Here is a 26,614-nt window from a genome sequence, read left to right as displayed (position 1 = left end):
TCGGCTCGCCAGGTGCAGGTCTTTTGATTTGACTCCCGTAGGCGACTTGCGCGTCGTGACGACGACGATGATGATGAAGACGTCACATACACCCAGCCCCCGTGCCCGCGAAATTAACCAACGATTGTTAAAATTCCCGACCCTGCCGGGAATCTAACCCGGAACCCCTGTGACCAAAGGCCAGCACGCTAACCATTTAGCCATGGAGCCGGACACCCTGATGGAGATGGCACGTAGGTGGTTGGAGGCGCACTCCAGTGAAGTTACTACCATGGATTGGGCTTCCAGATCCCCCGATCTTAATCCAGTCGAGCACTTATGGGATGCTACCCATGCTGGTGTCCAGATCCCTCCAGAACGATTCCAACAGCTTGAGGAGTCCATGCCTCACAGTACTCCTGCCGTTTTGAGGAGCAACTCGTTATTAACATCACATTCAGTGTCTTCCCATCACTTTTGGTCACTCAGTGTAAATAAAGTGAAATATCACGAGAGCTGATAGTTCCTTACCAAATTAAACAACTCGACTAGTGACAGTTGCCTTCTGGTTAAAGTAAAGGCAAATGATTGTCGAACTTATCACTGCCTTAAGAATACTGCTTTGAGTAGTTTGGGGGGGGGGACATTAGCCAGAGAAAGCGCAGCAGCAACACGCTTTCGTAAAGCCTCATATTCACCGAAATTGATGCAATATGTGCGCTACCAAGACTGAAACCAGCTTGGACGAGAAATTAATATATACTTGATAATTTACTGGAGGAACTGTCGTACAACAGAATGGAAAGTTACATATCGTCGTTGTTCCTATGATTATTGCTTTGTTAAACTGTAGGATCCATGCCACGACTCCGATGTGCTCATGTCACATGTGAAAAGCCGTGCACACAGATGATTTTGCAACGACATTATTTTACGTCTGAGTGTTACATACGAAATTTTGTTTTACTCTGTTGCTTTAGATGTGAACTGTTTGGTGTGTGTTTCGCGTTATTTTTAAGAGTAATGGTTAGTATATTGTTTTCAGTTTGTGTGGGATGTCAAACCTCAGTACCTTTCGTTAGCCTGGATAATTGTTTTTTGAGTGCATTATCGCTGTAAGCGAAACTGCCATACTGAACCCATAATTCTACTTCAAATAACAAGCTACTTTTATTTGTTTGAGGGCGGCCCTTTCGTGAGTCTGGCTGTCTCGTGGGAGCGAGCGTCCCGTGTCAGGCCGAGCCGCAAGCTCGTGAAATACCGTGACACTTCGGTGGACTGCGAATATTCAACAATATTTTATATTCACGGAATTCTTCGTAACGAGAGATTTTGGCAACACAGTAAATACAGAAATAAATAATCTAAATTATTCTTAAACCGTACGTGAAGACAGGACCCCCAGGTTAAATATAAATGCAGTTAAGCCTAGGTACAAATCAGCGTCAGATCAGTGGACTAGCTCCACGTGCCAAGGTCAATGGATGAAGAAAACCCGCGAAAAGCCCGGACAGAAATAATTTATTTCACCTGTTGCGAGTGTCGTAAAATTATGAGATTAACATCTAAATAAATCGCAAGTCTGTCCGGAATTCTGGAACAAGTTTCATGAAAATCGGTCTATTGGACGGCGAAATTAGCAGATTGCATAATCAAGCTTAGTGGTGTGAGTAGCGTCACCTCCTAAGACTAAAAAAGAAACCCCCCTCTGCATATTTCTCAGTGTCGGTCTGGAAGCTTACGCCCGTCGTCGTCAGAAAAAGTGTATAAGATTGATCTCCAAATAACTTAGTACTTGTTCGTGGCTGTGGTCCACATCTACGGTTAGAAAGGGAAGGTGATAGAAATTTTCCTGAACTTTCGCCGACAAAACTGTGAAAGCATAGGCGCCTGTTTAAATACATACCTGATTATATTGTATTACCTCGTGTGTGTTGGAAAGTGTTAAGGGAGTTGGGAAGCTAGTCAGAGTAGTTCTGATTTCGTTATCTGTGGAACACCTGTTGTACTAGGGTGAATGAAAGCCGAGTCTGGGGAGAAGGGAGACAGTTGCAGTCGACTGCAGAACGAAGGAGGTTTGCTGTACAAAATCATAACGAAGGAAGTGCGTGATTTGTGTTGTCATTTAATAACGTGTGAAAAGGCAGTATTTGTAAGATAGATATGTTTAAGAAGATGATGTTCCTTGTATCCATGTGCGGCTAAGCACGAGGGCAGCTGGCTAAATGTAGCTAGAATATTGAAGATGACATCAATGCAGGTCTGTCTATATTTTGTATTATGTTCTAGTTAGACTGTTGTTTGTCCCAACCAATTTTTCAAGGCGTGTGTCGGGTGATATTTGTAATTATCAGGTGAAAAGTGTTATAATTTTTGGTCAGCGTGTGAAAATTTTAGTTTTTTAAAATTCACGTCAAGAAACTATAAAATGCGACGTTGAAATCTTGTGTTATTGTTCTTCGAGATATTGTCCGAAGTGAGTAAAATTAGGAAGGTGATCATGATAAAGTAGTCGTGGCGAATGTCTTAATTTCGAATATCATTTGAATTCAGAAATTTTTGTCGAAATTAATAATAATAATAATAATAATAATAATAATAATAATAATAATAATAATAATAATAATAATGTCTACCGCGGGATAAAATTTTCCTATGTTAAAAGTGCAAACAAGTATGTTTTACAAGGATCGCAGGCGTTTAGAAAATTCCAGTGATATTCGATAGAGTTATGTTTTATTCATGGGAAGTAAAATTTTGTGACATCGTGTATGTCGATGATACGGAAATCGCGGTGTGTTCTTGTATTCTCGAGGTCCGAAAGTTGTAGTAACAGTAAAATAAAGAGGCGTATTTTATAATGGTTATTGTTTTTTACAAGAGGATTGAAATTTGGAAAGGGTCTTCATATATAAGAAAAATGGATTGCGAGCGAAGAATTTATATATGTGGAGATGAGAGTGGTAGGAATATTGAAGGTGAAAGGGAGCCTGGATTTTAAGTAATACCGCCGGGATAAGGCGAGGAGAATGAGTTTTGAGACAGGCTATGTTTGCCGAGGAAGGATTTGTGAGACAGGCTGTATATTAAATGTGAGATGTACAGTATGTGGCAGGCTGTAGTGTATTCCGCTAACAATCCGAAAATTGAGACGACTACTGTGTGATGCACAGTAGATTTCTAGGAAGATCCCAAGTGGAAACGATTCTAGTAAAGATTAAAAATCTTGGTAGTAACAATTTCAAGTGACTAGTTACGTAAAGTCAGTATGAATATTAGGATAATGTGACCTCAAGGATAAAAGAGCATTTAGAATACACGGTTGGTGTTGTTTGACCGTGTAAATTTATTGAATTCCATTTCACTGGATAGTCATGGATATAAATATTTGGAAATGACGGTAGGCGATTTGAGGGTTTCCAATGCGGCGGTGATGATTATTTTTGGGCAACATCCACTAAATGGTAGACGTGTGTTGGGAATTATTATTCTTCCCTAAAACTTCATTGCGCATGCTGAGGTTGTTTGAGTTGGGGGATTGCTCACCACACAATATTTATTTTCGAGTTCACGTTTTGTAACGAGATAGAGACTTACTGCATTTTCCGACTTGCGTTCGTTTAATAGTAAGAGACGTTGTTCCGTTGTGTGTTATGAGTCTCACCAGGTTTACAACTGAAATGTCAGGGTTTGTTTGAAATTGCTGGTTCGCCTGATATGCTAGGGGAAGCATAATACGACCCAGTTTCCGCCCGACAATAGATTTAGGACGTCACATGTTATCCTAGGAGTATACTGATGATGAGACGTCCTAGTTCACGCTCAACGATAGAATTAGGAGGGTACGTGTACATAGAGATTAGTGTTAGGGTATACAGACTTTAAGTAAGCCCGACGATAGGTCTGGGATGTCAGCTGTACATACTCAAGTCTCAGATTAGATGTTTTGCGAAGTGACCTGTGTGATGGTAGCATCTGCAGTAATCTACGAAATATGAAGAGGGTTAGATCGGTAATAATGAGGCCAATCTTGCGCGCGGCTCCCAACAGCTGGAAGGTGCTCCCTAAGATATGGGACCGTTATCGGCAAATGAGGGCTGCCCAACATTGGATATCGACCTAACGGTGATTGAATATTTTACTGTAATTCTCCATGCGTGTTGAGTTCAAATAACTTCGATATTTTATTTTATTTCACGGACTTAATTGTTTTGTCGTTCTGACGTCCGTTTCGCTTTGATGGTGTGCATATTGACACTCAATGTATTAGTGAGAGACTTGAGTTGCGAATGTGGTTTCGATTCGTCAGCCAGTAATATTATTTTTATTTTTCAATCTTTGTCGTTCTTTCATTTTTATACGTAGTTGAATTCGATCAAGTGATAACTTTGTAGGTAGTGTGTTGGGACAAACAATAAGTAGATGGATCTGTAATGGTAGTCATTGTTTAAGAAGGAAAGCATTCCTTAAGTTGCTGTATTTTTCCATGTGGACTGGAAATTTTATTAAGCATAACGCAACCATTTCTAACCTGAAAATCGGTTTGATAATAAGACTTTTCAAGTGATTTACCACTTTTTAATTAACTTCAGTGTTTGGCATTTCTTCTAAATGCGTCATGAATAAGCGTGTCCTGCATTTCGCGGTTTTGTTTCTTCAGAACGACATAACGTAAGATCCTCGCGGATCATGGTGTTGTTGGTTCCTTCTGAACAGCTGTTTGGGTGATGCACGTTTAGCATCGGGATTATTTATCACTTAAGGGTGTCATGAATGACAAATGCATGGTGGGATTTTATTTCAATTGTGAATGCTGCTGTTAACTCGTAGTGAACACCATGCTTTCCCATAATATTTCGCAACCTATCCAAAGCAACTGATAGTCAATTTGGTTCGATTATGGGTCCATTCGGCGGGTGTTCCGTATCCTCAAGGGTATTCGACTGGTGGATAACCTTAATTGAGATGAAATCAGGCGTTCTACTTGTTGAAAGTCAGATTTTCCACGGTTCGTGTGGATTAATTCTCAGTTCTCGTTTGGAGTAATAGGTGCCCGGTTTTCAGGTTTTCCCCTTTTCAGTTTTTCAGTTTCGCTGTCCACTAATTTATTACTTTCCCCGAAGCAGCTCTTCGATATTGTGAGAAATAAATCAACGCTATGCATAATAATTTATAATTTTTTTATTTCAAGGATTTATATAAAATAATAATGTTGTCGTGACATTTCGAATTTAATAAAAGTTAGTAAGCACATATTTGCTCCTCATTTCAAGTAGTTAGGCTCTCTTCTGAATCCCATCGTTTGGTAAAGATCGTGACCGAATTTCTTCCCGCAACGACCCAAGATTTAGGAGTTCAATATTGCTCTCCTGTAGCAGCTGTGGCTGACCAACGATGGAATGGTAAGTTCAAGGGTTCAGTAAGATGTCGCACCAACGTTGGGGCCTAAGTCACGATAAGGAGGAGGATAATTTTACACGTTGGAGGACAGTAAGATGTCGCACCAACGTGGTGGCTTGAGTCACGATAACGATGAGGAGCCTTAAGTCACGATAACGATACGATGCCACGATAACGATAAGAGAATTATATAGTGAAAAAATGTTAGAAAAATATGAAGTAATGTTGAGGCCTAAGCCACATTATAAACAATACAAGCGGATGAGTACTATTGCTGAGCCACAGTTAAACGAATTATGCCCAATGAGAGTGCTAGATATTATCACGTTTAACGAGGAGCTTAACTACTTGGTAGATAATAATAATAATAATACAGTATTAACAGTCACAATGCATTTTAGGAAAAAAGTACTTAAATCTTTATTGAAGCTTATGTCGTGTTACAAATATAAATTTTGGAAGTGGTAACGCTGAATTACATTCAAAGTTTATGCGTTAACATGTTCTTTATTTAATTAATTTATGGAAGCGAAACTATTTGGGATATTTATCCAGAGTAACTTATTAACTTCAGAATTTTCGTTTTATTAAACAATTTGTGATACAAGCCACATAAATAAAATTTTAATAAGACAACAGTTGGAATGTTGTCAGTTTTGGTATTAAATTATAATGGCGTTTGTATGTGAAAACGCAGTAGATAGTGAATTCTTTCCTTAGTAGTCTGGAGTATTCTGGTTGCATTAACAGCCAGCGTACTCATTCTTGTATTTTTGTGGTATTGTGAGATGGAAGATCAGGCGGTGATGGAGATGCTAAGGCAGGTGAGAGAGGACATGAAAGTCCAGAATAAGATGGAGAGTGTATTTAGAAAAATGATGGAGAGTTTGGGTAATAAGATGGAGAGTTTGATGGAGGACACGAAAGTCCAGAATGAGAATTTGAGGGAGGACATGAAGGTTCATAATGGTAAGTTCAAGGGTTCAATACATCATATTACCAAGTGAGTATTATGTCATTTAGAGTGAAATAAAATGAAAAGAAATGGCGTATGGCTTTTAGTGCCGGGAGTGTTCGAAGACATGTTCGGCTCGCCAGGTGCAGGTCTTTCCATTTGACTCCCGTAGGCGACCTGCGCGTCGTGATGAGGAATAAATGATGATGAAGACAACACATACACCCAGCCCCCGAGCGAGCGAAATTAACCAATGATGGTTAAAATTCCAGATCCTGCCGAGAATCGAATCCTCGACCCCTGTGACCAAAGGCCAGCACTCTAACCATTTAGCCATGGAGCCGGGCGTGATTTAGAGTCAACGTATATGATAAAGTGGATGGAATTCAAGTCTTGGAGCATTGTAATGTATCAAAAGTCAATTATTACTGTTGCAAAGTGATGCATAGCTAAATGATTCAGTGTACATTGTGCCTTTTCTCTCTCACAGAATGCTTTCACGAGGGAAGTTGATGGAACAGATGGTCCAGGAGCAGAATAAACAAACCGCCAATAACACAGTGGCAGACTATGTCTTACAGCATTGTCCCAGTAATGTTTGAACTAACTCCCGAGCTTACTGAGTTATTAAATATTTCAGTTCAAAATGTAGGGGATATAGATGAGGGAAACAGCAATGTGACAGGGAACAAACTGTTCAAACGCGTGTCAATAATTTACCAATTATTGGTGAACCGTGTGTGGGAGATTTTCTGTAAAGTGGACATCTAAATGAAGAGTGTGGCACGGAAGAAGGAAATACATAGGATGCTACGAGGAAAGGAGAAAGAAACCGTGATACGGACGAAGAGGAAAGGAAGAACTGTGAGAACGTTGACAATCCAAACATTATAGAATCTGGTTCGAAGAGACTCAAGGGACTGGAAAACGTAGGATTTCAGAAGACTGACGGTAAGGTGGTTCAAAATCGTTTGAGGGAATCCAAGTAAATTCTCCGTAGATGCAAACACACAACCACTGGTAAGAAATATAAGCGCAGTTGAAATAACATATGAAGGGAGAAATAATCCTTGGAGTGTTTGTTCGTGGTTGGGTAACAACAAGAAATCAACAGGGGAATAAACTAGGAAGAACACAGGCCATGATGAATTTTTACGAAAACCATAGGGTGAAAAGGTTTGAGCATGCGGAACTTTATTTATAAACACTCTAGCGATTGGCGAAGATACGTTTAAAAGGTAGGGGCTGCCTGGCTGAGGCGGTAAAGGCGTGCTCGGTTCACCGTGAAGGATGTGGGGTCGAATTCCCGTCAGGAAGTCGTAAAATTTAAGAAACGAGATTTCCTCTTCCGGAGGTGCACATGGCTCTGAGGTTCACTCAGCCTACACCATAAATGAGGACCAGATTAATTCCTGGGTGCAAAGGTGTCCAGAAGTAGAGCTAAGCACCCACTAAGTGCCGATGATACGGATAGTGGAAGTCTTTACCTTCCACCTCTCTAGGGGCCTTCATGGCCTGAATGGAGATTCCATCGCTTTGCTTTTTTTGCGTTTGAAAGGTGAACAAGCAATACGATTGTTCGGGCATGCAGTAGAACCACTTGCAAAGAACGTTCGGTTTAGTGACTGTGGCAAAGTAAAAGAGTGGCCAGATCAACTGGTCACTACCGCAGGGCCAGTTCCAAGAAGACGTATGTAGTCCCCATTCCGTTCCATTCTTCACATGTACGCATTGTGTAAGGATAATAGTGTACAGCATGTAGGAAGGACGTCTTTCTCCGAAATTATGAAGGAAAACAACATAGCCATACATTCTCCGAGGAAAGACCAATGTGCTGTGGTTCTAAAACTAAAATGTCCAGTGAGGAAGATATCAGCCACATATGAAGAGGAACAATGAAGCCACAGAAATGAAGAATCAGATGAAAGAAACTGTCTCCGAAGAAAAACTGGTAATCACAATGGACCTCCAAAGTGTGCTTTTGTGTCCAGGACTAGCTGCTTCCAAAGTCTATTACAAACAAATAAAGCAAATTCATAACTTTACAATCAATCTATACTGTTCTGCATTTAGGGCAGTCGCCCAGGTGGCAGACTCCCTATCTGTTGTTTTCGCAGCCTGTTCTTAACGATTTCAATGACACTGGAAATTTATTGAACATCTCCCTTGGTAACTTATTCCAATCTGTAACTCCCCTTCCTATAAATGAATATTTGACCCAATTTGTCTTCTTGAATTCCAACATTACCTTCATATTGTGATCTTTCCTACTTTTAAAGACGCCACTCAAACTTATTCGTCTACTAATGCCATTCCACGCCATTTCTCCGCTGACAGCTCGGAACATACCACTTAATCGAGCAGTTCGTCTTCTTTCACCCAATTCTTCCCAGCCCAACCTTCGCAACATTTTTGTAACGCTACTCTTTTGTCTCCCAGAACAAATCGAGCTGTTTTACTTTGGATTTTTTCCAGTTCTTGAATCAAGTAATCCTGGTGAGGGTCCCATACACTGGAACTATACTCTAGTTGGGGTCTTACCAGAGACTTATATGCCCTCTCCTTTACATCCTTACTACAACCCCTGAACACCCTCATAACCATGTGCAGAGATCTGTACCCTTTATTAACTATCATATTTATGTGATTACGCCAATGAAAGTCTTTTCTTATATTAACACCTAGGTATTTACAATGATCCCCAAAAAGGAACTTTCACCCCCATCAACGCAGTAATTAAAACTGAGAGGACTTTTCCTATTTGTGAAACTCACAACCTGACTTTTAACCCCGTGTATCATCATGCAATAGCCTGCTGTCCATCTCACAACATTATCAAGGTCATTTTGCAGTTGTTCACAATCTTGTAACTTATTTATTACCCTATACAGAATAACATCATCCGACCTCTGATTACACTAATTTATTCGTATCATTTATATATATATAAAAGAAAACATAAAGGTCGAATAATACTGCCTTGAGAAACTCCCCTCTTAATTATTAGAGGGTCAGATAAAGCTTCGCATACTCTTATTCGCTGAGATCTATTTTCTAGAAATATTGTACCAGGAACTGTTCCAGCCCTGTACATAGTTTTATAATTGCCGGAAAGGGACGGCGATAATGTGTTCGTATGCCCGACATCTTGTGGGACCGCGATACGAAGCTCCTCGTGGCGAGCTGGACACGTCACGCGCAATGAACCTGCCACATGTTGTGCGCCTCTCTCGAATGCACTGGAAGGAAAATGTATAACGTTTTAGCCGATAATGTTACGGAAATGAGACATACATCATCGTGTAGCTCATGTTCTGAACGTAAACATATGTCAATTTCAATAAAATCCATCACGGCATTCAAGAGATATATGCGAGAAAGGAATCACACTTCCCCCAGTGACGTGGCAAGCAACCTTGGGTCGTACGGGATATAAGCAGCAGACCAGACCGTAGCAATTCAGTTCGCATTCTACACAGCTGGCTCGCATGTCGTGCTACAGGCGACGAGTCGAACTCAGTGTTCATACTGCCGGGCATCGTAATACTTATATAATTTCGACGGCAAGTTGACACTTAGTTTCTGTGAATGCCAGTGAGTAACTTATAAATTGTGGGACTTACAATTCGTCAGACATTCAAACTTAGGAAATTAACGTGTGTATAACATCAAAGTCATAAGACTTGTAATATATCACCAATATTTGAACTTGACAAATTTCTTAATTTTCGTGTGAATAACCATAACAAACTTGAAGTTAGCACGGCTACTTTACATTGTAATGGTCTTGGACTGTTTCAACTTTGAATATCATGAGTGTAGGTTGCAACACGCTGACTATTTTGAGTATTATTTTTTTCTTTTTCTTTCTGCTGGGGGGGCTTTACGCCGCACCGACACAGATAGGTCTTATGGCGACGATGGGAGAGGAAAGGCCTAGGAGTTGGAAGGAAGCGGCCGTGGCGTTAATTAAGGTACAGCCCCAGCATTTGCCTGGTGTGAAAATGGGAAACCACGGAAAACCATCTTCAGGGCTGCCGATAGTGGGATTCGAACCTACTATCTCCCGGATGCAAGCTCACAGCCGCGCGCCTCTACGCGCAAGGCCAACTCACCCGGTGAATATTATTAAAGCCTAGAACACTTTAATTTGTGCCGAAAGACTGTTCGCGTATCGTACCATTTAAAACAACCCGTGTGGACAGACTGTATAATGAACTTCGTAATTCAGTGATGTTGTGAAGTATAGGACTCGTACATGAATACTTGTAGACCTGCGATAGTGACAAGCAACATTACGAGATATTACGAGAGAGATCTTTTTATTTATTTCTTTGCTGTGAAAGTGAGCCATGATAAACTGTGCTTCGAATGAAAGTTATTTTTTACAATACGAACAGTGTGCAGTAAGTGTCAAGGTGTACTGTGCAGGGAAGTGTATTTTCTCATTATCATAATTTACGATAATAGACAGTGCTCCGACGTATTTCTCATCCAGTGAATGATGATTATTTATGAAACTGTGATAATCAGTTCTAACAGAGCAAAATCAAATGGTGCACATTTTCAACCTAGTCAATTGGACTTTCTCGAGTTAAATCCACTCTTTTACTAACATGAGAAATCCTGACTCGAGACGGCGGAGATCGATGGAGAACGACGTAGATCGACGGAGATTTGATGCAGATCAACGTGGACTTGGAACTACGAGGGACAGTTCCAGGGACGTGGTACTATGGAACATCGTGGCGTTTGCTGTTAGCTGAGTTCGAGATTTATGCTTGCAGAGCAGTATTCAACTGTTCGAGCTCAACAAGAAGGCGTATGTCAGGTGATATCAGTGCTTTTCCATTCAAAAATATAATTCTGACTTTGAACAGAACTTCTATAAGCAGTGTCATTACTGACAGAGAACATTAAAGGCTCACTTACTTAATATTTTACTTGGAAAATTAACGTTTTACAACTCTTAAGTAAAGACAGACTTCCAAATAACAGTGTGCTCTCGTCGTATATTCTCATTTATTGGAACTTTAAAATATCAATTGAGTGCTTCATTTATATTGGAAGTGTATCATAAACTCTCAATTTACAATATTTACGTAAAGTGTACAATAATTTACAAAAATAGGACAATACTCAGAACTTTGTACTAGAAGATCAGATTTAATTTCAAGTGTTTCATCTTTGAGTTTGATGTGTTCACCAGAAGGAATTACCAAATTTAGTTTATTTAATTTATGTAGAAAGCGTAATCTGAAATCGCAAGTACCAATAGAAAAGACTTTAGGATTTCTTAATTACTTAGAACATGCTTTATTATTAATTTATGCCATGAAAGTTATGATGGACATAGCTAATTGAGAAAGACATCATTCAGTTGAAATTTACTTGATCGACTTGATTTTTCGATATTCTGATGTTGAAATTGGGATTTATTTTCTAGTAAATATTTATGATTCGGCGATATAATAGGGTGACCTTCCAGAGATTGAATAAAGGAAACAAAGATATAATATCTATTATTTTGCCTTGCGATCCTCCCTCTATGTACCATCTCCTAAAGACTAGGCACTCATCAGAAAGACATCATGCTCTTGAAATGAACTTTTCCTGGTACAATATATTACTATATTATTACTATATATATTATACATATATACAATTTTTACAATATATAATACTATATTACTATTTAGGAATTAAACCATCAAGATGTTACACTCTACGTATGGCATGAAGGTACAAGAGTGTTTCACCAAATGAGTTTGTGTCTTGAATAGCCCATTACTTGGAACATATACCAAAACAGTACAATCATATTGTCTCAATTTCTGATGGATGCGCCTACCAGAACCGGAACAAAACCCTGGCCAATGCACTAAGCGATATTTCCAAGACAAACTCCATTATTATTGAGCATGTCTGCCTTGAAAAGAGCCATACATTGATGGAAGCAGATAGTGTACATTCTACTCTAGAGCAGTACTTCAAACCACCAATATATTTACCCATGGGCTACATTAGATCAATGAGAATTGCCAAGCCTAAGAAGCCATATAACATTATTGTCAACGAAGTTTTATTTTTCAGAAATGTCGAATGCTTGAATTTTATTCTGCCCTCCCTGAGACTTGGTAAGAAGGTTGGGCATCCCACTGTCCATGATAAAATACAGTCCATGTGGCGAAATATCTTACAAGGTAGCATACTTCGAGGAGTGGAAACTGTTGCCTCACAGACGTAAAGAATGTCATCCAACCATGGTTCAAGCACTGTACACATCGCAAATCCCAGTCACGGAACCTAAACTCAAGCATCTTCAAGAACTTAAGTCAGTAATAGAAAAAGATCATCACTCATTTTACGACTCTCTGAAAGACTAGTGAAGACGAGAAAACAGCAAAATGTTAGATTAAAAAATGGACATAAATTTTCATCCTTACCTACTTTCTCAGTATTTATCTTTTTAAACTAAAATGTACTTTTCTAAAAGTTAATTAGATTTTGTTACACAACCGTAGATGTAGAAACACATTTCAAGTTATAAAAATGATGTGTGCAAGAACGTAAATTAATGATGAAGCTATCTATATTATTTGGGTTCATTTTCTCTTACTTGGTGAAAAGGAACAGGCAAAAAGCCCACATACACGGCGTTCGTAGATCTTGAAAAGGCATTTGATAATGTTGATTGTACCAAGCTATTCGAGATTCTGAAGGTGATTGGGATCAGATACCGAGAACGAAGAATTATGTACAATCTGTATAAAAATCAGTCTTCAGTGATAAGAATCGAGGGCTTTGAAAAAGAAGCAGCAATCCAGAAAGGAGTGAGGCAAGGTTGCAGTTCATTCCCCCTAATTTTCAATGTTTATATAGAACAGGCAGTAAAGTGAATCAAAGAGGAATTTGGAAAGGGAATGAAATCCAAGGAGAGGAAATCAAAACCCTGAGATTTGCTGATGATATTGTTATTTTACCTGAGACTGCAGAAGATTTGGAGAAATTGCTGACTGGTATGAACAGTGTCTTGGTTAAGGAGTACGTGATGAAAATAAATAAGTCTAAAACAAAAGTAATGGAGTGCAGTCGAACGAAGTCAGGTGATGCAGGGAATATTAGATTAGCAAATGAAGTCTTAAAGGAAGTAGTTGGATATTGTTACTTGGGTAGTTAACTAACGATGGCAGAAGTTAGGAGAACATAAAATGCACAAGCAAGGAAGGTCTTTCTTACGAAAATAAATTTGCCCACTTCGAACATTGATATAGGAATTAGGAAGATTATTTTGAAGAATTTCGTCTGGACCTTGGCATTGTATGAAAGTGAAACATGGACGATAACTAGCTCAGAAAGAAAGAGAATAGAAGCTTTTAAATGCGGTGTTACAGAAGGATGCTGAAGGTGAATAAAGAGATACTGAATCTAATTGCTGAGAGGAGATCGATTTGGCTACATCTGACCAGAAGAAGAGATACAATGAAAACACACACATCTTAAGACTTGTGCAGTTGGTTTTTGAGGGAAGTATAGGAGGTAAGAACGGTAGGTATGAATATGAAAAGCGGAACAGATGTAGGATGCAGCAATGAAATGTTTAGCACAGGATAGGTTGACATGGACTGATGACTAAAACAACAACAACAACAACAACAGATGTTAAGAAATATTTGGCGAACTTGTCTCAGCAATTAGAGAAGCGGTGATAAACCGGAGAACAGGCAAACGAAACCCTGCTCAAATAGTATCTATGACCTGGGACGGCTACAGACGCACGTTATGTACCTTGAACTAGGCACCGAACCCTTGCCTTACAATGCCTAACAGCCTCTCAGAACATCATTATTTTGTAAAATGCCAGTCCCGGCAAGTGAGTGAGATAAGACAAAGCAACTGCTGGTTCTTTGTTTCTAGGTGACGAGATCCTGGCTCAGCTAGTTCCAGTACCCATCGCTGTAAGGAACATACGCGGCCGGCGCTCCAAGGCTGCCGATGAGCTGGTGTTTGCTGCAGAGGACCTGCCACCACTCGGCTTTCGTTCCTACTACATCACGAAACTAGCAGGAGGAAACAGCACTGTGGCCGAGGACACGACCGACCCCAATCGTATTGCCAACGAGGTAAGCGTGGACTACAGGCTATAGTTCGAGTTCTTACAATAATACGCTCTGTTTTAATGTTCAGTCCCCAACATAACTGTCCTCGCAGCCCATCCCTACACTGCAAAGATGGGATGGCGGATAACCTCCTTCTATTGATGAGTTCGGATCCCAGCAGCGGGGGACGGTGACTCAAGTGCTAAGTGTGCTACAATCTAAAAAACAAAAACAAAAAGAAACCCACCTAATTCCGAAAAATTAAATCCATGTGGCGCTTCTTCTTAGTACGGAACTTCTCTATCTCTTTGGTGTTGAAGCCTTCTGTGCATGACACCATCTTCTTTTGAATGGACAACATTGCAAGTGCAGAGAGGCGTTCCTTATGAACGTGTTAATTCTCGCCGGTGTTTCGGGTTCTGCTGTCGTCACCGGGCTTGTAATCAGAATCTTGTCACTTCTCAAATTGTATCCTATAGATTGTGCTGTAGTATATGGAGAGTAGTTGATAGAGTTCGCTGCATCAAGATGATTTAATGAACTAAAGCGATGGCGAGCTTCTTGTATAATTCTGTCACACACTTAATTGCGTCTTTGCCTGCTTTCCATTTCCCTTCCTTTACAGACTAAAGAAGATTCCGTTTCAGCATGGCTCTGACCTATGCAATCTCTATTCTGCCTCACAACACGTTTCGATTGCATCTATCGATCCTGATAGTAACTGTTTGTATAAATGATCTAAATATGGTATTCTTTTGCTAACCAGTAAATAAATTCTTCGTTATTAAATAGCGCCCCGCCCCATGGCAAGTGACATTTCTCCAATTCTAGCAAACGTTCTTTAAAACTTCTCAAATACTACGTGACATTATTACGGAACTTTTATTACATTTGGAATACACTTAAATGTTGACTGGGCGAGTTGGCCGTGCGGTTAGGGGCACGTAGCTGTAAACTTGCATCCGGGAGATAGTGGGTTCGAATCCCGGTGTCGGCAGCCCTAAAGATGGCTTTCTGCGTTTTCCCATTTTTACACCAAGCAAATGCTGGGGCTGTACCTTAAGTAAGGCCACGGCCGCTTCCTTGCAACTCCTAGGCTTTTCTTATCCCATTGTCGCTATAAGACCTATCTGTGTCGGTGCGACGTAAAACAAATAGTAGAAATAATTTTGAAATTCGTGTCACTAATTTCGCGTGCCTGTTTCTAGCCGGGTGAAGCCCTTGTAAAGCAGACCGTCCGATGAGGGTGGGCGGCATCTGCCATGTGTAGGTAACTGCGTGTTATTGTGGTAGAGGATAGTGTTATGTGTGGTGTGATGTGTGACTTGCAGGGATGTTGGAGACAACACAAACACCCAGCCCTCGAGCCATTGGAATTAACCAATGAAGGTTAAAATCCCCGACCTGGCCGGGAATCGAACCCGGGACCCTCTGAACCGAAGGCCAGTAAGCTGAGTCGGGCGTGTCACTCGGTGTTTTTGCATGTTATTCACAATTATTTATTTCCTTAAGTTACGAGGAGATGCGACTGGTATGCATTTGAACGCTGTCTGTTGACGTGACTCTTAACTAAACTTTCATCCATTTGATGGCGCATCGAGTAGCCACTATCCATAACTGCGACAATACGGCAAATAATTACTGTGTCACTGCCTTCGTGATGTACTGAACCCTTGAACTTATGTGTTCAGTACAGTGGCTCGGATTACGTCACGCAAAGAGATGAACTGTTTCCTGCAATGCACGGACATGATAGGTCTGTGCCTCATAATTACGAAATATTCACAAACGTTATATTAATATAAAAGGATAGATGATTAATACATCTAATCGCATCATATCTCGTAACTTTGGACCATGCAATCTTAGGAGAAGTAGGTTTGAAGAGTGATCCTCGTGGTGAAAGATTGAGGGTTTTACTCGTTAATATACCCAACAAATAATCACTATGAATTAATAAAAATGTAGATATTCAGTAGAAGTGCATTATAGTGAAAATTCATAACGGCGAAAATTTACTCTCTATAGCGGATTGTCGTTATATCCGTTTTTTTAAAGTCGGGAAACCCCCATACACATTTAAATCATTATGAAACGGCAGTCAGTTTGCTCAAAGCTTACGTTTTCGCGGAAAATATCCACACCACGGCCTACTTGTTTGTTGTTCTTCGAAATCCGATACTACGTGAAAGTGTATGTTTAATTTCATTCTGAAAAAATATATTACCGTATTTCTCCGAATCCAAGACGACCCCAACTTTTTTCCTTCAAAAGAATTTTAATCAGGCTTGAAAAGTGCTTTGTAAAATCATACGAATGTCTTTCTCATACGGAACGCATTTGTAAACGCCGAACATTGGCTTTAGTTATGCCGTATTTTTTGCGCCTGTACAATTATGCTTTATTTCAGCGGGTTTAATAACCATTAACTTAAAATTTGCATCATAATATCGAAATGAACTCGTTGAAAATTTGCCGGCAATACACATACCACGCGTCTCTACAATACGACAATAAATCAGGAAAATATTGTTGCTTAGTATAAAACTGTTACAGATATACTGTAACTGGCTGCCGCTACACCTACCTCTCGCTTGCCGGACTCTGGCCAACTTCAGCGACTAGCGATGTATAAGCCTTAATCGCGGACTTTGAAAGTCAACGGTCGAGTTTATTGCGCCGCGGTATGACAATTCTGCCCTTGCACTTTTGTGCACGTACCATCTTCGATTTCTTCAAAGCGTCCTTATTGCGGGCCACTGAATGCTTTTTTTGTACAGTACGCATTTTAAAGCTACCTTTGTCTTCACGGTAACGCCGAATATTGGCTTTAGTTAGGCCTACGCCGTATTTTCTTGCGGCTTTACAACTATTATACATTTCCGAGTGTTTAATAACCAGGAAGCATGACCAACAAATGGCAAATAAGTTAATATGGGAAGGGCAGCTGATTCAGAAAGTGATGGAACCAACTAGAGGGATTGATTGATGAATATTTTGGATGTGTGCTGATAAAACCAGATGAGCTCTATAGAGAAACCGAAGTAATAGTTGGTATTAGTGATCACGAAGCTGTTTTTGTCGTAGTTAAAAATAAATGTGAAAGAAAGGAAGGTTTTAAAATGAGGACTATTAGGCAGTACCATATGGCTGATAAAACAGGCATGAGGGAGTTTTAAAAAAGAAACTATGATCACTGAAAAATGCTACAAAAAATGTAAACATACTCTGTGATGGGTTTCAAGCAATTGTTGAAGAATGTGAAAATAGGATTGTTCCTTTAAAGGTGGTAAGGAATGGTAAGGATCCACTATATTATAACAGCGTATCAAAAGACTAAGAAGCACCTGCAGGTTGGAAAGAAATAGAGTTAGAAATGGTTGTGGAAGTAAGGAGAAATTGAAGGAACTTACTAGGAAATTGAATCTAGCAAAGAAATCAGCTAAGGATAACATGATGGCAAGAATAATTGGTGGTCATACAAATTTTAGTGAAAAGTGGAAGGTTAAGTATAAGTACTTTAAGGCAGAAACAGGTTCCAGGAAGGACATTCCAGGAATCATTAATGAACAAGGGGAGTGTGTATGCGAGGATCCTCAGAAGGCAGAAGTATTCAGTCAGCAATATGTAAAGATTGTTGGTTACAAGGACAATGTCCAGATAGGGGATGTGAGTAATACTAAAGAAGTATTAAAATTTACCTATGATAACAATGACATTTACAGTAAGATACGAAAGTTGAAAACTAGAAAAGCAGCTCGAATTTATAAGATTTCTGGGGATACACTAAAGGCAATGGGTTGGGATATAGTACCATATCTGAAATACTTACTTGATTATTGTTTGGTTGAAGGAGCTATACCAAATGAATGGAGAGTTGCTATAGTAGGATCTGTGTATAAAGGAAAGGGTGATGGACATAAAGCTGAAAATTACAGGCCAGTCAGTTTGACATGCATTGTATGTAAGCTTTGGGAAAGCATTCTTTCTGATTATATGAGACATGTTTGTGAAATTAATAACTGGTTTGACAGAAGGCAGTTTGGGTTTAGAAAGGGTTATTCGACTGAAGCTCAGCTTGTAGGATTTCAGCAAGATGTCCTGGATTTAGGAGGCCAAATGGACTGCATTGCAATTGACCTACCTAACGCATTTGATAGGGTAGATCATGGAAGACTACTGGCAAAAATGAGTGCAATTGGACTAAAAAAAAGAGTGACTGAATGGGTGGCTATATTTCTAGAAAATAGAACTCAGAGAATTAGAGTAGGCGAAGCTTTATCTGACCCTGTAATAATTAAGAGGGGAATTCCTCAAGGCAGCATTATTGGACCTTTATGCTTTCTTATATATAGTCTATATCAATGATATGTGTAAATAAGTGGAATCAGAGATAATGCTGTTTGCAGATGATCTTATTCTGTACAGAGTAATAAATAAGTTACAGGATTGTGAGCGGCTGCAGTGTGACCTCGATAGTGTTGTGAGATGGACGGTGGGCAATGGTATGATTATTAAAAAGGGGGTTAAAAGTCAGGCTATGAGTTTCACAAATAGGCAAAGTCCTCCCAGTTTTAATTACTGCGTTGATGGGGTGAAAGTTCCTTTTTGGGGATCATTGTAAATACCTAGTGTTAATATAAGAAAAGACCTTCACTGGCGTAATTACATAAATATGATAGTTAAAGGGTACAGATCTCTGCACATGGTTATGAGGGTATTTAGGGGTTGTATTAAGGATGTAAAGGAGAGGGCATATATGTCTCTGGTAAGGCCCCATCTAGAGTATAGTTCCAGTGTATGGGACCCTCACCAGGATTATTTGATGCAAGAACTGGAAAAAATCCAAAGAAAAGCACCTTGATTTGTTCTGGGTGATTTCCGACAAAAGGGTAGCGTTACAAAAATGTTGCAAAGTTTGGGCTGGGAAGATTTGGGAGAAAGGAGACGAGCTGATCGATTAAGTGGTATGTTCCGAGCTGTTAGTGGAGATATGGCATGGAAGGACATCATTAGACGAATAAGTTTGAGTGGTGTCTTTAAAAGTAGGAAATATCACAATATGAAGATAAAGTTGGAATTCAAGAGGGCAAATTGGGGCAAATATTAGTTTATAGGAAGGGGAGTTGGGGATCGGAATAACTTTCCAAGGCAAATGTTCAATAATTTTCCCATTTCTTTGCGATCATTTAAGAAAAGGCTAGGGAAACAACAGATAGGGAATCTGCCACCTGGGCGCCTGCCCCAAATGCAGAACAGTAGTGATTGACTGATTGATTGATTGATTGATCGATTGATTGATTGATTGATCATTAACTTAAAACTGGCATCATAACATCGACGAGAACCCGTTGAAAATTTGCCGGCAATACCTTTTCGACGTATCTTTACAATACGACGATCCATCACGAAAATATTCCTGCTGTCTATAAAATTTATTACTAAGCGTCAGGTACAGCTCTGCTAATGAGTAGCCGTGGCCTGAAGGCTCTCATGTTTTGATGCCATTCTGCAGATTTGGAAAATGTTTTTGTAGTAGAAAATAGAATGTCATTCTCTCTTCACTATTTCCCGAAATCCAGTGACGTTACACCTAGCGATGTATGATAAAGAGGCGGCCGTTTCGTGTGCGCGTGCGCGGGGAAGAAGCGTGGTTACTGTGGTAGTTGCCAATGGTGTTCATTACCTATTTTTTTGCTAGTGGCTTTACGTCGCACCGACACACATAGGTCTGCCTGGTGTGCAAATAGGAAACCACGGAGAACCATCTTCAGGGCTGTCGAGAGTAGGATTCGAACTCACTATCTCCCGGTGTTCATTACTATCAGGCCGCGAATGCAAAACGACCCTTGATTATTAACATGAGATTCTGAGAAAAAAACGTCATCTTGGATTCGGAGAAATACGGTACGGTATCAGCCCAGAAGCTTCTATTTCAGTTTCCTTCTTCAGACCTAACCTAACCTATTTGAAACGCATGTAGAGAAATGATAACCTCCTCGCTAAACGTTTACATGGGAATAGCTTTCCGAAATTTAACTAGACGCGAGAAAATATAAACTATAATCTGCGGTATTTAGCATTTAAATTAAGCGATTGTTTATTCAGCCTTTATCATTAACGAGTTAACAACTGTAATCGGACACGTTATTTACGCATTTATTACGAGAACATGTTCTCCTCTTTCATTTTCTTTGCGGAAGAGCAGTCGACGGGTATTACTAATCAACTCCGACATTGCCTTTGAATGTTGACGTGAGAGCTCGTTAGTGGGCATAGCGAGAAAACGATACCGAAGATGATCGATCGCATGCAGTATAATGACTGGGTGCATACATTTCGGTAACGAAAAAAAAAAAAACAGTGCGTGCATAATCGGTCGTAATAACGGATGCGCCAGTGACAGGGCACTCGCTGTAACCGAAGGATAATACACAGTTTAATATAAGAATTTTGAAGGAACGGACAAACATTATCATTATAACGAGCTTCTCGTTATATGCCGTACACGGTATAGCGGAATTCTGCTGTATCTCTAGATAGCCATAAATACAGTAGCTTTTTTTGGTTTTTCTTGACACTTCTGGTACTATACTTCGGTGACTTTCTTGATACCCTTTCTTCTACACAAACATTTGTATAATATTTTGTTTAGGAATAGTCCATGTTTTCTCAAATGCCGGGCTGAGTGGCTCAGATGGTTAAGGTGCTAGCCTTCTAACCCCAACTTGGCAGGTTCGATCCTGGCTCAGTCCCGTGTTATTTGAAGGTGCTCAAATATGACAGCCTCGTGTCGGTAGATTTACTAGCACGTAAAAGAACTCCTGCGGGACTAAATTCCGGCACCTCGGCGTCTCCGAAGACCGTAAAAGTAGTTAGTAGGACGTAAAGCAAATAACATTATTATTATTATTATTATTATTTTTATTATTATTATTATTATTATTATTATTATTATTATTATTATTGTTTTGTCAAATATGAATGCACTGACCAGGAAGATCTGTTAGTTATTTTCCACATTCACGGAAATTGCCGAGGAATAATTCTTTAATTTCTTAATTATGAAGTTGTATTGCTTCTAACAACTAAATGTTATCTACCAGGAATAGTTTAATTTATCATTTTACAATTTATGCATCAAAATGCTAAAATCGTTTAACAGAAGTTTAGGTTTTATAAACTGCATTTGGTTCTACATTTACAGACTGGATTTTGCTTCTACTCGCATTAATTTTGGGCAGAAAAGGCAGCGCGCACTCAACATTACTAACCCAAGAAATAACCATATGAATGTTCACTTGGTTACTCATCATTTATATTATTTTTATGCTTGTTCTGTATCAACATTAAAACGACCTGCTGTAAATCTATGTAACAAGAAAGTCAGAAGCAAACTCACCCTCAGCTCGGGAAATTGAGTAAAACATAACTTATTCCTGTATTCTTCGTAACAGGCACATTTTCGGGGGGTTATGTGAATGACGTTGATCCACGAAATATCACTGTAATATTTGTCACATAGCTATAATTGTCACAAATGGAAGATAATAATTGATTTTACTCAAATAAAGTCTCAAATCGGAGGTTGATTAAGAAATACCGTCGTTACTAGCAAGGAATATGTATACGTATTTATTGACTGTAAACAGGACTCGCGCAGTCTTTTGTTTCTTTCTTGAGGTCCAGGGTTGGCGCCGATGAAGGGGAGTGCTATGTCTGCGAATTCTCTTTTTTTTCATATGTTCAGCGCGGGTATTTTGTTGAAATAAAAATAGCATGATCCCTGGACCAGTAAATCGTTTAATGAATCAGTAAGGGCACATGACGTGACAGCCCATCAAATGACATCGAATGAGAAAAATCAATAAAACGACACCAAAGAAATTCAGTGAGGAAAGACATCACACACGACAGTGTTAGACAAACAAAACACGGAAGCGCTGCGACGTAGCAGAAATAGTAGTTGTAAGGCAGTAAAGTATGTATTCTCTAAAATAAAATATTTCGTATTATTTCTTAATCAACCTCCGATTTGAGACATTATTTGAGTAAAAGCAATTACTATCTTCCATTTGTGACAAATATTACAGTGATATTTCGTGGATTACATCATTCACGTAACTTGTATACCGTACTTGTAATTTCGCCGTGGTACGCACAAGTTCTTAGCAATCTTCACGTGATCAGTAATGTAAAATCAGCGGACATTGTTAGGTTCACCAATAGAAAATTACAAAACACCCCGCTGAAATAATACATTTTCTCTATATATTCAGAATACCTTTGTTGGCGAGATGTAGTGTTTACAGTGCACTATGTCGTCTGGTATGGGCTATATCAAATTTGTTACTTTCATTGACCTGTCTCAGGCTCATCCTTGGCTTTGACAATATGAAAGTGACTGAGGTATGAGTGATGCTAGTAATACCATTGCTTATACAGACAGTCCCTGTTATGAATGGTGTAAAGATATCGCTCATAGGGTCGGTTGGTGCATGAATTTCAGTGGGCTTGGCAGACTGATATGTAATATCAGCGGCTGGCTCGGTGAGGAAAGTAACGGGAAACTACCTCACTCCTCATTTCCCTAGTACGCCTCTTCAGTGACTCCTAGGCTGTTTATGACAGCTGTTGGCGGAGCTGCAGAGGATCAAACCAGCCTTCGGGCTGAATACCCAACATACATACATATATTCAGAAGAAATACAGGCACTTATACACGTGAGCCAGTTTTCATTTTCAACTCACACACCACTCTCTCTAACCCAGACATCTCTCTCTACTGCCAACCCTATCGTATTATATTTAATTTCAAATATGTTACAAACTCAACATCCTCCCACCTAGAGTTGTGGAAACATCATTACAATACAAAATGACGTTTTTTAGAGAGAAAAAATTGAATTTACTATACACAATACAAAACAGTAAGGTAACCTCTCCACTTTCTTGTCTCTTTTGGAACTCAAAATAAAAGAACACTTGAGATAAATATCACATGGAATAAATGAACACTTGTGAAAAATATCGCTCAATCCTCAAATCTTTTTGGTTTAATCACCAGTCTCCCACTACTAACTTTCAGTTTGGAAACTACTGGTCGATCACTTTCTTTCTTTTCACACTGCTTAAAGTGTCTGAAGGCGTGGTCTTCTGCACATGCCACTTCAAGTGGGTGTACCCTTTGCACCGGTCTCACGAGTTCCCCTCTTTCAGTCTTCAGACGAACAAGTCTCACAACACCACCTTTGCCAGGTATAACTTTCATCACTCTTGCCAATAGCCAATGGTCTCTTGGGGTTGTCATTATCTACTAGTACTACTTCACCTACGAAGGGCTTGAAGTGATTTTTGTAGGGGTGTTCTTGTGAATCAGTTGTCCAAGATATTCATTCCTAATCTCAACCTTAACGTTTCTTTTCTTTTCTGTCTATATACTCGTATATATCTTTTGTCGAATCTTACATTTTCTATCATGTCGACATCGGGCACTCCAACCTTCTTGACCTCTTGCAGAAACATTGAAGGGTTTATTGCCATAAGGTCACTTCCATCATTGGACAGGTACGTAAGCGGCCGAGAATTCATCACAGCTTCGATGTCACACAAGACTGTCATCATTTCTTGGTACGACAAGCACGAATTTCCCAGAACTTTCCTGAGCATTTGCTTGAGAACACCAATGAAAATCTCCCACCAACCTCCCCACCATGGTGCAGCGGGGGGATTAAATTTCCATTCAATCTCATTTGCAGAATTATATTCAACAATTTTATCCCACAGAATCGTCTTCAAGGCATTACAGACGCCATGAAAATTAGTCCCGTTGTCACTGTAGACTACTGCTGGCCTTCCACGTCTGGATACAAAGCGTCGAAAAGCTTCGAGGAATGTTGAGGTAGCCAAAGATGTCAGTAGTATAATTGGACAGTTCAGCGGCCTCCTCCCGCGGGAAATTTGAGTTTTGGCGGGAAATTTGAATTCTGGCGGGAAATATGAATTTTGGCGGGAGATTTGAATTTGTAAACAAAGCCACGTGCTTTTTGACAGCTGTCATCGACAACAACGCATCGCTAACCTCACTGCTGCCATCTTGCCGGGCCTAAACCTCAGTAGTACCAACTTAACCTAACTAGCGTGAGGTAAACAAAGCCACGTGTTTTTTGACAGCCACGTGCTTTTTGACAGACAACAACGCATCGCTAATCTCAGTACTGCCATCTTGACGGGCCTAAACCTCAGTAGCGCCAACTTAACCTAACTAGCGCGAGGTAAACAAATCCACGTGTTTTTTGACAGCAACGTGCTTTTTTGACAGCTGTCATCCGCCATCTTTAAACTACAGAGCACTGTGCTGCCCTCTTTATCGTAGTAGATGAAAATTCATCACCTGTCATCGGCAGTGCTGCTATCTTGGCGGGCCTAAACCTTAGTGCTACCAACTTAACCTCACTAGCGTGAGATAAACAAATCCACGTGCAGCTGTCATCCGCCATCTTTAATCCAGAGAGCACCGTGCTGCCCTCTTTAGCTACTTACCTTTGAAATGTGGTACGTCACAGCTGTCATCCGCCATCTTGCATCGCAAACCTCAGTGCTGCACTCTATGTGGTGGCGGAAAATTCCACGTGCTCTTGTTTGGAAACAAAGCCACGTGCAGCTGTCATCCGCCATCTTTAATCCAGAGAGCACCGTGCTGCCCTCTTTAGCTACTTACCTTTGAAATGTGGTACGTCACAGCTGTCATCTGCCATCTTGCATCGCAAACCTCAGTGGTGCACTCTTTAGCTTGAAATGTAGTTGCGGCAATTTGAAAAATTCTTTATGCTCATGTTTGCAAACAAAGCTACGTGCAGCTATCATCCGCCATCTTTAATCTAGAGAGCACCGTGCTGCCCTCTATGTGGTGGTGGTAAATTCTACACGCTTTACAAACCCATGTGCTTTTCTGACAGCTGTCAACCGCCAGAGGGCACCGTGCTGCCCTCTTTGTGCCGGTGACAAATTCCACGTGCTTTTTGACAACTGTCATCCGACATCTTGCATCACAAACCTCAGTGCTGTACTCTTTAGCTAGATACCTTTGAAATGTGGTGGCGGCAAATTCCACGTGCTCTTGTTTAGTAAACCCCCAATATTTTTTTAACATGTAAGTATGTAGTATCTCACAACATTCTTATCCGTGTGTGTATCAGTGTTCTAGTCGTGTTGCAATTACTAAGCGAGTGGCCCGAGCGAGTTGGCTACGCAGTGTGCTTTCTTGATTTTCGTATGACATATATCAGTGTATTTGAAATTACTAAGCGTCTTAGCAGTGCGATGAACGAGTTAGCTACGCGGTATAGATTTTTTATTTTCGTACTAAGCAAATCATTTGAAGTGTTGCCGAGTTAGCTATGCGATATGTGCACAGTGTGTTTTTGATTTTGATACTAGGCAAGTGATAGGCGAGATAGCTATGCGATATGTGCACAGTGCGTGTTTTACACTAGGTAAATCATTGAAGTTGTACTTTTGCTCTGAACACATCAAACAATGTTCTTACAGTGTTCGATTCTAGTTTTGCTATGCTTCAATCTAATTTTCTTGGAACAAAGGTATCCCCTAACATGTTGTATCGGATCACATGTTAAGGTTAGCGACATCGAGTGCAGTGTTCGATTCTAGTCTTGTTATGTTTCAATCTGATCTTCTTAGAACAAAGGTATCCCCTAACATGTTGTACAGTGTTCGGTTCTACTTGTTTAGTGATCTGAACACATCAATCAATGTTCTGATCACATGTTAAGGTTAACGACATCGAGTGCTGTGTTCAATTCTAGTCTTGTTATGTTTCAATCTGATCTTCTTAGAACAAAGGTATCCCCTAACATGTTGTACAGTGTTCGGTTCTACTTGTTTAGTGATCTGAACACATCAATCAATGTTCTGATCACATGTTAAGGTTAACGACATCGAGTGCAGTGTTCGATTCTAGTCTTGTTATGTTTCAATCTAATTTTCTTAGAACAAAGGTATCCCCTAACATGTTGTACAGTGTTCGGTTCTACTTGTTTAGTGATCTGAACACATCAATCAATGTTCTGTTCACATGTTAAGGTTAACGACATCGAGTGCAGTGTTCAATTCTAGTCTTGTTATGTTTCAATCTGATCTTCTTAGAACAAAGGTATCCCCT

General features: G+C 39.9%; 1 protein-coding gene across 1 annotated transcript in view; it reads left to right on the top strand.

The window, feature by feature from the left end:
- Positions 1–26,614, top strand: part of LOC136879168 (lysosomal alpha-mannosidase) — a 371,785-nt gene that overhangs the window by 243,279 nt on the left and 101,892 nt on the right. Inside the window, exon 12 of the mRNA XM_068228971.1 lies at positions 14,252–14,457. Coding sequence (XP_068085072.1) covers positions 14,252–14,457 — 206 coding nt within the window. The remainder of the gene's footprint in view (positions 1–14,251; positions 14,458–26,614) is intronic.

Source organism: Anabrus simplex, chromosome 8 (genome assembly GCF_040414725.1).
Source record: "Anabrus simplex isolate iqAnaSimp1 chromosome 8, ASM4041472v1, whole genome shotgun sequence".
In the NCBI taxonomy this organism is placed as follows: domain Eukaryota; kingdom Metazoa; phylum Arthropoda; class Insecta; order Orthoptera; family Tettigoniidae; genus Anabrus; species Anabrus simplex.
The sequence above is the reverse complement of the archived record's forward strand: the minus strand, read 5'-3'. Positions and strand labels throughout refer to the sequence as shown.